The 15352-nt window shown below is 43.6% G+C and overlaps 1 protein-coding gene across 1 annotated transcript in view; it reads left to right on the top strand.

Annotated features, from left to right (window-relative positions):
• Positions 1-15352, top strand: part of LOC148500718 (NACHT, LRR and PYD domains-containing protein 12-like) — a 147575-nt gene that overhangs the window by 110450 nt on the left and 21773 nt on the right. The window contains exons 9-10 of the mRNA XM_088451439.1: positions 1223-1393; positions 7520-7690. Coding sequence (XP_088307565.1) covers positions 1223-1393; positions 7520-7690 — 342 coding nt within the window. The remainder of the gene's footprint in view (positions 1-1222; positions 1394-7519; positions 7691-15352) is intronic.

Here is a 15352-nt window from a genome sequence, read left to right as displayed (position 1 = left end):
AAAAAAAAAGTGGAGTAGAAGCCACGTGATACGATGCCTTTTCATGTGTTCAATCCAATTAATTTTACAGGTTGTTGCAAGAAAGCTTTATTTAAATGTTTGTTTAACATGAGGAAGCTTGTAGTGAAGGGGGTGTTGAAAGAGGAGTGCACTACTTCACAGACTCCAGTCTTCCTCTTCTCCAGGAAGGTTTCATGCCCTGTCCCAAGATAGCTGCTGAGCTCACTACTGAGCATGTGCAATGGCCTTGTCTTTACTGTGTAAGAATGACATGGTGGGAGACAGTAGTCTTCTACTTAGCTCCTAAAGAGAACCTGGTTAAAAACTGCTCCTAAAGCTCTTCCAGCATCACTGCACAGATACCAGTTTGCACTCAATGGTTGGTGAGCTCTATAGGACTCTGCTTTGCTCCATTACCAGTGTGCATGTAACAATGAATACAGCTGTACCTACTATACTTCAGTAAACCAACACTAATGATTAAGTAACTAGGTTGTTCATAGGGTGAGTCATCTGCTGGTGTGTGCCTATATAACTCTGCAATATCAACACCTGCACATATATCATTACCAACATTTATTGTGCACTGTGTAGAGTGTCATGGTGGGAGACAGTAGTCTCCTACTTAGCTCATGTGAGAGACCTGGTTAATACCTGCATTTAAAGCTATTGTAGCATCCTGCACCACTACCCACAAGCAGCATACACTCACTAGCTGGTGAGCTGTATAAAACACCACTTTGCTCAAGCTCTGATCCATTACCAGTTACATGTGACAGCGAGTACGGCTGTACCTGCTATCTATCAATAAAACAATAAAAGTTTGTGTCATCTAATGGTATCTCCCTAAATTACTCTGCAAATATCAAAACCTACCTGTATCACACATCATTTTTACCAAGCAATTGGAGACCAGCTAGAAAAACTTTAGGTATTTATGTGCTTGATAAATAGCTCCACTTTGCAATACCCATTGGAAATTATAGGATCTGCAGTATTTTGCATTAGTAATGCTGGAGATATTACTGCATTATGCTGCATTAGCCTATTGATATATAGTCTCGTTGCTTCGAATTTTGCCTTAATCATTTGTAAACAGCTATGTTTGCATGATGTAAGGTTTGATATAAAGTTAGTAAATATTCAGTTGTGACATCATGCTGAGTGTGAGGCTGTAACATTATAAGAAATTAGCTAATGCAGATCCTTCATCTCTCATCAGGTTACAGGACTGTGGTCTGACCTCCTCCTGCTGTGATGACCTCCGCTCTGTTATTACTACAAACCGCTCTCTGACCAGACTGGACCTGTCATGGAATGCTCTGGGGGACTCTGGAATAAAAGTTCTGTGTGAGGGACTGAGACATCCAGGCTGTACCCTACAGGATCTTATGTAAGATCTGTATCATTGTTAATATAACTATCGTCTCAGTACAAGTCATGTGGGCTGATTCAGCAGTGGACAAAGATGTTCAGCCCCATGTAGATTTCCAATTATCAGGATACTGTGCATGCCCAGGACTTGTTCTGGGTATGTGCAGAAAGGGTCCTGCAGTATCACATGCAACCCTGTATGCCTTGACAGGCAGAGACATAGGGAGCAGAGGAGTTTAAGGGGCGGGGACACTGTGTTCCCAGACATGGGGGTGTGTCGCCACCATTTTCAGAGAGAGCCAAGGCCAAAGTCTGCATCCATGGATACAGATTGGGTGATTGGTGGTGTTCCATGCTAAATAGTAATAGTAATGGCTCCCACATTCACACTCCTTTAACAAAACTAGAATTTTAACTCAGCATTCAGCTTATGGGCCTCATCTATCAATGAGTTTTATCATTCACAATGAGTGATAAAACTCATTGCATATGATAATAGTGCTCCAGCCAATCAGCTCCCAACTGTCATCTGTTTGAAAAATTACAGTTGGTAGCTGATTGGCTGGAGCACCATTTATCATACTCAACAAGGTTATCACTCCATTGTATTTGATAAAACTCATTGATAAATAAAGCCCTATTTGAGATAAAGGGGTAAAGAAGGAGGATATGGTATGTTAGGTTGACAGTTATGTAGAGATGCATTAGGTCTACACGAGAATGTCAACATGGTTGAAATGTTGGCATGCAGTGGTTTGCATGTCAACAGTAACCATGTTGGCATTGCTCCTGACTATATGGATGACATGTCAACATGATAGCTTGTTGACATAATGTGTCCCTGGTTGTCCTATGGTTACTTACATGGTCCTGTCAGTAGCAGCACCTCCAGCATGTCTTCAGATTCCTGGTGGTCTTGTGACCATCACTACCTTTGCCGACCTCTGACAGAGCAGCAGTTTGTGTTAGCATTTTCTTCCTACTCCTAACCCTCCCTCTAGTGCCTAATCCTAACCTCCTCTTAGTGCCTAACCCTAACCTCCTCTTAGTGCCCAACTCTAACCTCCACTTAGTGCCTACCCCTAACCTCCACTTAGTGCCTACCCCTAACCTCCACTTAGTGCCTAACCCTAACCTCCTCTTAGTGCCCAACCCTAACCTCCTCTTAGTGCCCAACCCTAACCTCCTCTTAGTGCCAAATCCTAACCTCCTCTTAGTGCCTAACCCTCCTGGCATTCTGAGAATGTCAACATGATGCCGGTTGAAATGTTGAACCATATCAACATTATAGTGTCGGCATTATGAATGTCAACATGGCAACTGTCAACAATGTGCCTGGATCCCAAAGAAGAGTGTAGTTTGGGGAAGGAGGGATTTTCTGGAGGACACACCACTATTTTCTTCTTGATGTCTTTGCAAAGATAAATGTGGAAATTAGACAAAATACTGTGGTACCCTATTTAAGGTGATACCTGGGGCGGAACTACTGGGGTTGCAGCCGGTGCATTGCACAGAGGTATCGGCATCCAGCACGGACTTGGGGGTGAGCCACAGCATTACTGGAATGGCTTGACAAGCTCCACCACACATGCTGCATTGGTAAGCAGCATTTTGTTTACACAGTTTATTCTGGCAATCAATTATGGAATCTATGTGAACACCATCACTGTTAACAGAGACATTGTTGCACTTTTTCAGGAAAGCTATTTCACAATATTGTATCATCTCTTTGCAACAAAATTGGAACTCTCACACTATATTCCACATTAGAGAATTTTTTGGATCGTTCATTTTTGTCATTGAGACTTTTTAACTTACCAGCAACTGCCTTTCCCTTTAGGAAAGGTTGTTATTTCATATTTATATTCATATTGATGTTTGAGATGACTATTATATGAGTATATTGTCTATGTTTTTATTATGCTGGGACCCATGCATTAATGTGATTATTATATTATATGTCTGAATAAATCATTTAATTTTATATTAAATTATTGAGTATATATGGTGATTGGTCTAGCGCAGTTCCTTATTTATAATTTTATGGTACTATTCTTTTGTTGAGAAACTACAGAGTTTCTTTGGAACAGCAGCTGTATCGATCATATTAAGTCCTGCTCCACTTTTTGATAATTAGCGCCGACTGGTTTATCTATTCTATTTTACTTGTACCTTTAACACCCAGACTTCACCTACCAACTCCTAATAAATTTTACTGGAACCCCAAGTTATGTCGTGGGTTCTTAAACCAATGTGACGTGCACTTTACCTTGCAACCTGCCAATTTTCCATCTGACAAAGCCAAGCTTGCTTATATCGTATCCTTGCTCCTGGGTCCAGCTCTGGATTGGGTATCCCCATTATAGGAACGAGCTGACCCACTACTGTCTGTTTATACTTACTTTATTACCACCTTCCGTAAGATATTTGATGAGCCTGGAAGATCTACATCAGCATCTAGAGACCTATTACAGCTACACCAGGGCAGTAAATCTATGGGTCAATATGTGATCCAATTTCAAACTTTAGCATCAGAAGTGCAATGGAACGAGGAAGATCTTATAGCCACATTCTGGAATGGAGTTTCTGACAGAATAAAGGATGAATTGGCAGCCCGCGATCTTCCATCTAAATTGGAGGGCCTTATTTCCTTGTTCATCAAAATTGATTAGTGCCTCCAAGAGCATTCTGTTTTAAAAAATTCTATGCCTGATACAGAACCCATGCAAACTGGCAGGTTCTGTCTCCCGCCTGAAGAACATCAAAGACGATGTCAGTCGAATTTATGTTTATATTGTGTTTATATTGTGGTGAAGTTGGACATATAATTTCTTCTTGTACCAAACAGTCACTCCTAATCTCTCAGAGAGGGAAAAGATTAGGAGGAATACATCCCTCAATACCACATGATTCCTGTTACTTTTATTCTTGCCAATAAACGTTATTCTCTTTCTGCTCTCCTGGATTCTGGTTCTGCTGAGAACTTTATAACACAAAGCTATGTCATCAAGCATCATATTCCCACTGTGACTTTGTCCCATCCAATGTCACTGTCGGCTGTGGACGGCAGTCTTATTCCTCATGGTTCCATCACTTACTGCACGTCAACTGTTAAACTCCAGGTAGGAGCATTGCACTCTGAAGAAATGTAATTTCTTGTCATTCCTAAGGCTACCCATGCTATTGTACTTGGACTTCCATGGCTACAGAAGCACAACCCCCAGGTTGAGTGGTCTATCATGCATATCCTGTCTTGGAGTAAGAACTGTGCTAAAGCATGTCTGGAGAAAGTGGTCGTCATCTGGGTCTCTGATACCACTCTGGCTGAGAAACTACCATCCCAATACCATTCTTATTTGGATGTTTTCAGGGGGCTGACATTTTGCCTCCCCACAGGGAATGGCATTGTCCAATAGAGTTACTACCTGGAAAAATGCATCCCCAGGGTCGGACTAAACCATTATCCATGCCAGAGACAAAATTAATGACAGAGTACATCCAAGAGAATCTTGCCAAAGGATTCATTCAACCTTCATCTTCTCCTGCCGGTGCAGGGTTTTTCTCCTCGTTAAGAAAAAATATGGTGGACTTCGCACCTGTATTGATTATAGGGGACTCAATGACATCACCATCAAGAATTGCTACCCATTACCACTGATCACAGAGCTCTTTGATAAAGTGAAGGGGTCTACAGTCTTCATGAAATTGGATCTAAGGGTTGCATACAATTGAATCCATATTCGCTTGGGTGACAAATGGAAAACAGCAGTCAACACTAGAGATGGGCACTATGAATACCTCGTCATGCCCTTTGGTCTGAGCAATGCCCCAGCCGTATTTCAACATTTTGTGAACAAAATTTTTTGTGACCTCCTGTACCACTCAGTGGTTATATACCTGGATGATATCCTTATGTTTTCCAGTGACCATGTTACTCATCGTGACCAAGTTAAAGAAGTCCTCCAAAGACTTCATACTAACCAGCCTTATTGTTACTATAGGAAATGTATTAAAGGATTTTCTACCTTGGCAGCTCCTATCTCTGCATTAACCCGTAAGGGTGCCAACCCAATGCAATGGTCTCCAGAAGCAAAGTCAGCCTTCCAGCTATTAAAACAGTGTTTCATTTTTGCTCTGGTACCTGACATCACTCAACCTTTCATTCTTTAGGTGGACGCATCCTCTGATGGAGTAAGGGCAGTGTTATCACAGAGCTCTGAAGAAAAACCCATGTGAATTTTTCTCCAAAAAATTCTTGCCTGCCGAAAAAATTACCCCATTGGTGAGACATAACTTTTAGCCATCAAATTAGCCTTTGAAGAATGCCATTACCTGCTGGAAGGTGCCAATTTCCCAATATCTGTATTCACCAGCCACAAAAATCTTCTGTTCCTAAAAACTGCCCAATGCCTCACACCCAGACAAGCCCGGTGGGCGTTGTTCTTCTCCCAATTCAATTTTAAAATGTATTCCTGTCCTGGCTTTTGCAATTGTAAGATGCCTTATCTCGGTCCATGAATCCTGAGGACGAATCAAAAGTTCCTGAACAATATCCAATGTGAAACCCTACTGTTTGCCGCTACTGATGTGGTTAAACCTAATCTAGAGAAAACCTTTGTTTCCCCTGAACTTTGCAAACAACTACTACTATGGGCTCATGCCTCCAAGTTCTGCACTGCATCTCTCCACCAAGACCCGTTTGATTCCCAGTCAGGGAAGGGTTCTACATTACATTAAGAAAGGAGGGGAACTATGCGCTATTGTGGAAAGCACCAACTGGAATAGAAAGGAAAAATAAATAATAAAAATAAATATAAAAATTTAAATTAAAAATTTTTAATAAAATGAGTTAAAAACAGAAAAAAATAGAATAGAACAACCCTAGCTGACCCTACCTTAGACTTGCTTGTAGTCTCTGAGGTGAATCACTTATCCTTGATAAAGAACCTGTTAAGGTTCGAAACACATTGGAGCACAGAGAGCGGTATCTAAGAGAAGTCTGGAAGCCAACATCGTGTACGGCAGTGGGCATCTGACATCATCACATAGCGCCATGGGTAATACATGTGGGATGCACGGACCCGGCAAAGTTACCTGGACACAGAATCTTAAGTGATTCACCTCAGATACTACAAGCAAGTCTAAGGTAGGGTCAGCTAGGGCTAGCCCAGAATATCAGATTCCATGGACGGCTTCCACTAAAAACGATACTGCTCATCTACACCTTATCCCGGAAAGGCTTTTAAACATCTAATTACCTTCTTCCCTTTTTTCCCTTTCATATCTCTCTTCTTCTTCTTTCTTACTAATTACGTTCTATTCTATTTTTTTCTGTTTTTAACTCATTTTATTTAAATTTTTTAATTTTCATTTTAATTTTATATTTTTATTTTTCCTTTTTGTTCCAGTCGGCGCTTTCCACAATAGCGCTTAGTTCCCCTCCTTTCTTATTGTTATATCTAATGTATACTGAGCAGCTCATATTTACACTTAGAGTGCAGAAAACATATGCCCCTTTTCTCTCGTTCTACATTACATGCCAGTAGGTCTCCTTAGGTCTGCCAGCTTTCTTTACATGCCTCCAGACACCAACACCAGACTAATATCAAACTCCGGGTTCACAAACAAATACTAGTCTGACAAAACGATATTGGATGTACACACTGATCAACATCGTTAACGATATCGTTTAGTGATGTCATCCTGCCACATCCCTGAACAGGTACTTTCTGACTGGCCCGCTTGTTTGCACGACAGCAGACTTTGTTAACGAACCGTGGGAGCACGCATCGTTGGTCGTTTACTGCATACACACTGAACGATATGAGTGATATATTGTTGAACGATATCGTTATCATTCATATCATTCACTTTAATCATCTAGTGTGTCAAGGGCCTTAACGCTCTGGTAACCGGGGATAAGAGAGGCCTTAACAGCATAACGCAGGAGATATCACTTCTGTCTTTTGTTAAATACAGTAGTCTTGATGCTTAGTTTTTTGCCTTAATCATTTGGAAACAGCCATGTTTGCATGATGCAAGTCTTGATAAGAAATTAGAAAATGCCCAGTGATGACATCATACTGAGTGTGAGGCTGTAACATTATAAGAAATAAACTAATGCAGATCCCTCATCTCTCATCAGGTTATGGTACTGTGATCTGACCTCCTCCTGTTGTGATGATCTCCGCTCTGTTATTACTACAAACCACTCCATGAGCAGACTGGACTTGTCACACAATGCTCTGCAGGACTCTGGGATAATACTTCTGTGTGATGGACTGAGACATCCAGCCTGTAACCTACAGGATCTTATGTAAGAGCTGTCTCGGTTTTATTATAACCTCTCTCAGTACAAGTCATAGACCACACTAGGCACAAACACAGGGAAATAGCTGCTGGGTTTTCTGTTATGTTATCTGAGTATATTTTTATGGAACTATTATTCTATTTATTGTTAAGATGCAACCATTGCTTTGTTTTATTATAGTTTTTTTCATGAGGTTTTGGGGTTAAGGGTATAGGGTATATAGGTAAGATCCAGTCCCATTACTAGCCGTGCTGCTGACAAAGGTGGTTGTTAACCCCCGAAACGGGCCATTGGGCTGGCTACTTATGGGATGGCTCATACTTGGATACGATGAGTAAATTGCTTACTTCTGATTGATCGTGTGCCTTAAAAGTGTGCCAATACTTATGCTGAATTTATGCTCAAAGCCTCCCTTTTCTGCTATGATGCATGTTACAGGTTGAGTCTCCGATATTTAAAATGCTTGGGACCAGGAGTATTTTGGATAATGGAATATTCCGTATTTTGGAATAATTGCATACCATAATGAAATATCTTGGGAATGGGCCCCAATATACACACAAAATACATTTATGTTCTATATACTCCTTATACACACAGCCTGCAGGTAATTTTATACAATATTTTCAATCATTTTGTGGCTCAAACAAAGTTTGTGTACAGAAATGAAATTAATTTATGATTCATATTAGGGATGAGCGGGTTCGGTTCCCTGAGAACCGAACCCACCCGAACTTTGGGGATCCGGGGTGATCCGAGCCCAAGCTCGGATCTCCCTGTCTGCCCCGGATCCCTCTCCCGAGGCAAAACCTCGAGATCTGCTGTCGGATCTCGAGGTTTTGCCTCGAGCGGCCATTTTAAAAAAAATGCCTTTGCCTTTAATGGGCAAAGTGCTGATTGGCTGACAGAGCCGTCTGTCACGGCTCTCAGCCAATCAGCATTATGGTGCTCATTTGCATGTAGCACGGACTCGTGAGATCCGTGCTACATGCATCTGTGTGACTGACAGTGACACAGAGCACAGATGGGTCAGTGAGACCCGTCTGTGCTGCTGTGTATTTCAATGACACAGATGCACGCACGGACCAGGAGATCCATGCTACTTGCATCTGTGTCATTGACACAGAGCACTGACGGGTCCGTGAGACCCGTCTGTGCTGCTGTGGTAAAAAAAAAAAAAAAAAACCTGTGTAAAAAAAGAAAAAAATGGCGTGCCCCCCCCCCCCCAAAAAAGAGCAACCAGCCCCGGGCATTAGTGACCCAGTGCTGGGTGTGCTTAAATACAGGGGACAAACGATGTAGGGGTCCCCTGTACTTAAGCACAACCAGCACCGGGCTAGTCAGAACCAGCGCTGGTTGCCAAAATACGGGGGACAAACGACGTAGGGGTCCCCCGTATTCTGCGCAACCAGCTCTGGGCTCTGATCCGGTCCTGGTTCTGGAAATACAGGGGAAAAAAATTAGTAGGGTTCCCCTGTATGTTCCAGAACCAGCACTGGACTTTTTCTAGCGGGGGGCTGATGCCACAGCCAGGGGAGCCCTTTCACCGGGCCTCCCAGCCGCAGCATCAGCCCTGACCGCTAGTCAGCCCAGGCCGGGGATCCCTGGAGAGCTGGGGACCCCCCCAATAAAGGGGTCACCCTCTCCAGGGCACCCCAGGCCCAGGCTGATAGCCCGGGGCTATCCCCGCCACCCCTGGTGGCGGTGGGTGGCGGGTTGATTGTGTGGTGTGGTGTAAATAAAGAATATCAAACATTGTCTTTACAAGTAGAACTGCAAGTCCCAGCTAGCCTGCCCCGCATGCTGGTACTTGGAGAACCACAAGTACCAGCATGCAGGGCATTAAGGGCCCACTAGTACCTGTAGTTCACCTGTAAAAAAAATGTTTAAAAAAACACAGGACACACACACCGTGACAGTATAAGTTTATTAAACATACATACACACACACATGTACACATACTCACCTATGTAACATCGTCCACTTGTCCGGTAAAGTATCCATAGGGGACCTGTGAAAAAAAACATACTCACCATCTCCTATGCGAGGTTCTGTCCTCTTCGTTCCAAAGTAGGCATCCCCGGACTTGGCAAAAAAACAAAACGAAAACGCGATCCACGAACTTAATACCGTTCTATAGAACGGTACTTCCCGAATGAGAGCTTAGCGGCGGGGTATCACCATGGAAACCCCGCTGCTAAGCGTTCATTAGCTGAGAGAGGTCATCTACCGTCTCTCAGCCAATGAACGGCTCTCTCCATTGTAGTCAATGGTGGGAGCCGCAAGGTTATTAAAGTTTACCCTGCGGTTCCCACCATTGACTACAATGGAAGGAGCCGTTCATTGGCTGAGAGACGGGAGATGACCTCTCTCAGCCAATGAACGCTTAGCAGCGGGGTTTCCATGGTGATACCCCACCGCTAAGCTCTCATTCGGGAAGTACCGTTCTATAGAACAGTACTAAGTTCGTGGATCGCGTTTTCGTTTTGTTTTTTTGCCAAGTCCGGGGATGCCTACTTTGGAACGAAGAGGACAGAACCTCGCATAGGAGATGGTGAGTATGTTTTTTTTCACAGGTCCCCTATGGATACTTTACCGGACAAGTGGACGATGTTACATAGGTGAGTATGTGTACATGTGTGTGTGTGTGTATGTATGTTTAATAAACTTATACTGTCACGGTGTGTGTGTCCTGTGTTTTTTTAAACATTTTTTTTACAGGTGAACTACAGGTACTAGTGGGCCCTTAATGCCCTGCATGCTAGTACTTGTGGTTCTCCAAGTACCAGCATGCGGGACAGGCTAGCTGGGACTTGCAGTTCTACTTGTAAAGACAATGTTTGATATTCTTTATTTACACCACACCACACAATCAACCCACCACCCACCGCCACCAGGGGTGGCGGGGATAGCCTCGGGCTATCAGCCTGGGCCTGGGGTGCCCTGGAGAGGGTGACCCCTTTATTGGGGGGTCCCCAGCTCTCCAGGGATCCCCGGCCTGGGCAGACTAGCGGTCAGGGCTGATGTTGCGGCTGGGGGGCCCGGTGAAAGGGCTCCCCTGGCTGTGGCATCAGCCCCCCGCTAGAAAAAGTCCAGTGCTGGTTCTGGAACATACAGGGGAACCCTACTAATTTTTTTCCCCTGTATTTCCAGAACCAGGACCGGATCAGAGCCCAGAGCTGGTTGCGCAGAATACGGGGGACCCCTACGTCGTTTGTCCCCCGTATTTTGGCAACCAGCGCTGGTTCTGACTAGCCCGGTGCTGGTTGTGCTTAAGTACAGGGGACCCCTACGTCGTTTGTCCCCTGTATTTAAGCACACCCAGCACTGGGTTACTAATGCCCGGGGCTGGTTGCTCTTTTTTGGGGGGGTGCACGCCATTTTTTTCTTTTTTTACACAGGTTTTTTTTTTTTTTTTTACCACAGCAGCACAGACGGGTCTCACGGACCTGTCATTGCTCTGTGCCAATCACACAGATGCATGTAGCATGGATCTCCCGGGTTCGTGCTACATGCAAATGGGCACCATAACGCTGATTGGCTTCCAGTCTGCCACTGCAGTGCCACTCCTAGATGGGCCACGTGTTTGTGCCGCCCACTTGTGTCGCTTAGCATAGTCATCCAGCTACCTCGGTGCAACCTTTTGGCCTTAAAACAATATTGTGAGGTGTGAGGTGTTCAGAATAGAGTGGAAATGAGTGGAAATTAATGTTATTGAGGTTATTAATAGCGTAGGAACAAAAAAAGGCCCATTTTATGTGATTTTAGCAGTTTTTTTTATTTTTTAAGAAAAAATCCAGATCCAAAACACAAAACCCAGAACCCAAAACACGGAAGGGTGGTTTTGGCAAAACCAATCCAGATCCAAAACACGAAGAAAGATCCAGATCCAAAACCAAAACACAAAACACGAAAAGTGGCCGGTGCACACCCCTAATTCATATACACCTTATACACAGCCTGAAGGTAATTGTGTACAATATTTTTAATAATTTGTGCCTTAGACACAGTTTGTGTACATTGAACCATCAAAAATCAAAGGTTTTATTATCTCAGTCAAGCCACAAAAATTCCGTATTTCGGACTGCAAATTTCAGAATATTTGGATATCGGTGACTCAACCTGTATATGCTTATGCAACTTTTGGATGTAATTCCTATAAACTTTTTCTATTTTTTTTTATATATTTGGATGTGCTGGCTACTCTCTCTCTCTCTATCTCTCTCTCTATATATGTGTATGTGTGTGTATATATATATATATATATATATATATATATATCTTTCATGTATTTGTAGAAACTCACGCATGGAAACCGCAGCACAAATTCTGCTGTGCAATGTCACATCTTGCGCAATGTCTGCATGGTTGAACAAGTGGACGCCCAATAATGGGACTTGAGCGAATTGGTGATGTTCCCTGTCAAATAGGAGTTAGTCATGGACTCATATAGCTGCTTCTGCTTTCACTCACATGTGTCTAGAATTTGTGCTGCAACATTGAGATCATTTTAAGATAAAGGGATAAAGAAGGGTGTAATTTAGGGATGGGGGATGTCAGGAGGACACACTACTATTTTCTCCTTTAATAAGAAATTGATGTTTTATTGGAAGTGAAATATGGCATTGTCCTGTCCTTATAATATGATACATGTGGCTCCTTCCAGACACACTTTTTCCAGGACCTCATCCAGAGCCATAACCTGCTCCCATCACAGTTACAGGACTTTTATTGTGCTGCACCTGCACTAGGCATACCCCCAACTATCCTGATTTTGTTGGGACATTTTAGTACTGCAGTGTCCCATTTGGGGGATGCCTGGATTGTTACATCTGCACTCACCCATGTTAGACTGGTCCTCATCAAGTTATGGGGGATCAAGAGTCAACTACACTGCCTCACCAAAGTAGTCAAAAGTAATCCCATAAAGCTGTGCCACTCTGAGGTTAACTTAACTGTGCCACCCACACTACTCTGAATTATCAGACATCGTTGATAAATGGAGTGCAGATCAGAAGGCACCCCACCAGGGATGGTGACTGTGGGATCAACCTAGTTCCAGGAAAGCCCCCACCTCGGGGGACCAGATTTTCCACTCTGATTGCCAGAGACCCAAGCTATGTCAGACTACATCCAGGAGAACCTAGCACAGGGTTTTATTCAAAAGTCCAAATCTCCCACCAAAGCTGGGTTCTTTTTTGTAGCCAAGAAGGATGGAGCACTCTGTCCTTGCATCAAATACAGAGGTCTCAATCCATAATAATTAAAAATGTGTACCTCGTCCCACTCATTTCTAATTATTCAACGCCTAGAAAGGAACACTGTCTTTACCAAGCTGGACATGAGGTGAGATTTGACAATTAAATGAGTGGAAGACCACTTTTAACAGAAGGGATGGGCACTTTGAATACTTGGTGATGCCCTTCAGGCTCTGCAATGCCATGGTGGTCATCCAGGGATTCATGAGATATTCTGAGATCTCTTGTACTTGTGTCTTGACATTTTAATATTTTCTTCTTGCCTTGTGACTCACCATCAACAAATAAAAGAGGTGCTCAAATGACTACGAGCTAAAATTTGACAGGTTTGAGCAGTCCTTGCTACCTTTTCTTGGGTACATTGTTTCAGGCATGGGTCTAGAGATGGATTTAGCAAAACTCCAGGATACCAAAGAGTGGCTACTGCCTACTGGCCTCTGAGCCATGTAAAGATTCCTGGGGGTTTTGAACTGCAACCGGCAGTTCATTAAGAACTACTCCACGGTGGTAGCCCTGATAACAACCCTCTGATAATGGGCCTTTCAGGCCTTTAATACCCTGAAAAAGGCCTTCACTTTGGCCACTATTATCAAACAGCTGGACACCTTGACCCTTCCTACTAGAGGTGGATGCATCCTCCATTTGCACTGGGTCAGAACTATCCCAATGGTATACCGTGTGGAAGCTTCACTCCTGCAGATATCATTCCCACAAGATGCTGCCTGCAGAGAGGAACTACAGAATTGGGGATTAGGTACTCTAAGCCATTAAACTGGCACTCACGAAGTTGAGATACTTGCTTAATGTGGCCCTACACCCGGTGACAGTATTTACAGACACAAATCTGGCATATATGCAATTGGCCAGCAGACTGAACCCAAGACAAGTATGTTGGCCATTTTTTTTTTAGGTTTCAACTCACTATTACCTTTCAGCTGGGCTCTCAGTACTTCAAAGCAGATTCTCTATGCCGCTCTTTAAACAACACGGAGAGAAAAGAGGAAGTGAATCGCAAACTACTCCTTGATCCAGCTAGAATATTAGCATTTATGGATACCATTCCAGCAGGAGTCATCCCACACCCAAGACGATTCATGCTAGAAGGGTTAAGATCCAGATTACTCTGCTGGGCCACATATCACATTTTCAGGATATCCTGGGACCCCAGAAAATTACCCACTTCTACTCAAGATCTTACTGGTGGCTGACTCTCTCAAGAGATGTGCAGGAATACATCTCCACATGTGACAAGTGTGCCCAACACAAGACCCAGAGCATAAAGTCCCTAGGGCCCCTGCATCCACTATCCATTCCAAGTCAACCCTGATCCACATCTCCATGAACTTTATCACTGAGCTGCTAACATCTAAGAAGTATAACACCACAAGATTTATAGTTGGTCACTTTGTACCATTAAAGGCATACCTTCAGCCATGGAGTTGTCACAAATCTTCATTTGGGACATATTCCAACTTACAGTTGTCCCAGGGACATCACGTCAGATGGGATACCCAGTTTACATCCAGTACTGGAGAGCTTTCTGCTAACAGGCTGGAGCAGGACTGAACTTTACTTCAGTATATCACCCTCAGTCTTACTTGTCAGACCGAGAGGGTGAACCAGGACCTTAAGATCTTCCTGTTAATGCTCATCTCAGACAACCAGGCGGACTGGATAGACTCTTTCCCATAGGCCGAATTGGCCCACAACTTCCACTACCACTTGAGTACAGGATCCTCAACATTCTTTGCTTTATATGGGTAACACCCCCAACTTATTGCACCTCCTGTAATTTCGACATTGGAAGTACCAGCAATGGACAAATGGCCTGAAGGAACACAGCCACAAATTTGCACGCATATGGTCGATGTTTGTGCTCTGCGCATGTGTATGCATCAGACTGCGTGTGCGTGAGCCAATCACTGCGATCGGGAAACAACTGCAGTTAGTACATATACCCTCCGCAACTTGATTGACAGGTAGTGAACATTTGGGGGTGGTGATGGGGAGTTGTCGGTGAAACGCAGGCATGCCTTGGCTTTTGAACGCAGTTACAGGGGCAAGCAGTGCGATGGCATATGCAGTGTGAGGTTTCATAGTGTGCCAAAAACTCAGAAATTTCTAAGTAAGGTCTGGTCAACCACCATTGTGTGTCAGGTTCCGATGTTACCAATGTTTTCACTGCCTTGCACGAGCAGATGGATGTGAGAGACGGCAAGTGGGCATCCTTATCTTGAGGTGGGTCTCTGGGTGTTTAGCTACAGTGGTAGTGTGTAGCATTCATTAGCATATTTTCACAGCGGATGGGTGTATGCGGGTGCTGACTTGTGTTCCTTGCTGAATCAGACTCAGAGTACACTGACAGTTCCATAACATTTGGGCTAGTGTCAAGTCACTGCTGGCCAAATA

Source organism: Taudactylus pleione, unplaced genomic scaffold (assembly GCF_031769625.1).
Source record: "Taudactylus pleione unplaced genomic scaffold, aTauple2 ptg000547l, whole genome shotgun sequence".
Classification (NCBI taxonomy): Eukaryota; Metazoa; Chordata; class Amphibia; order Anura; family Myobatrachidae; genus Taudactylus; species Taudactylus pleione.
The sequence above is the reverse complement of the archived record's forward strand: the minus strand, read 5'-3'. Positions and strand labels throughout refer to the sequence as shown.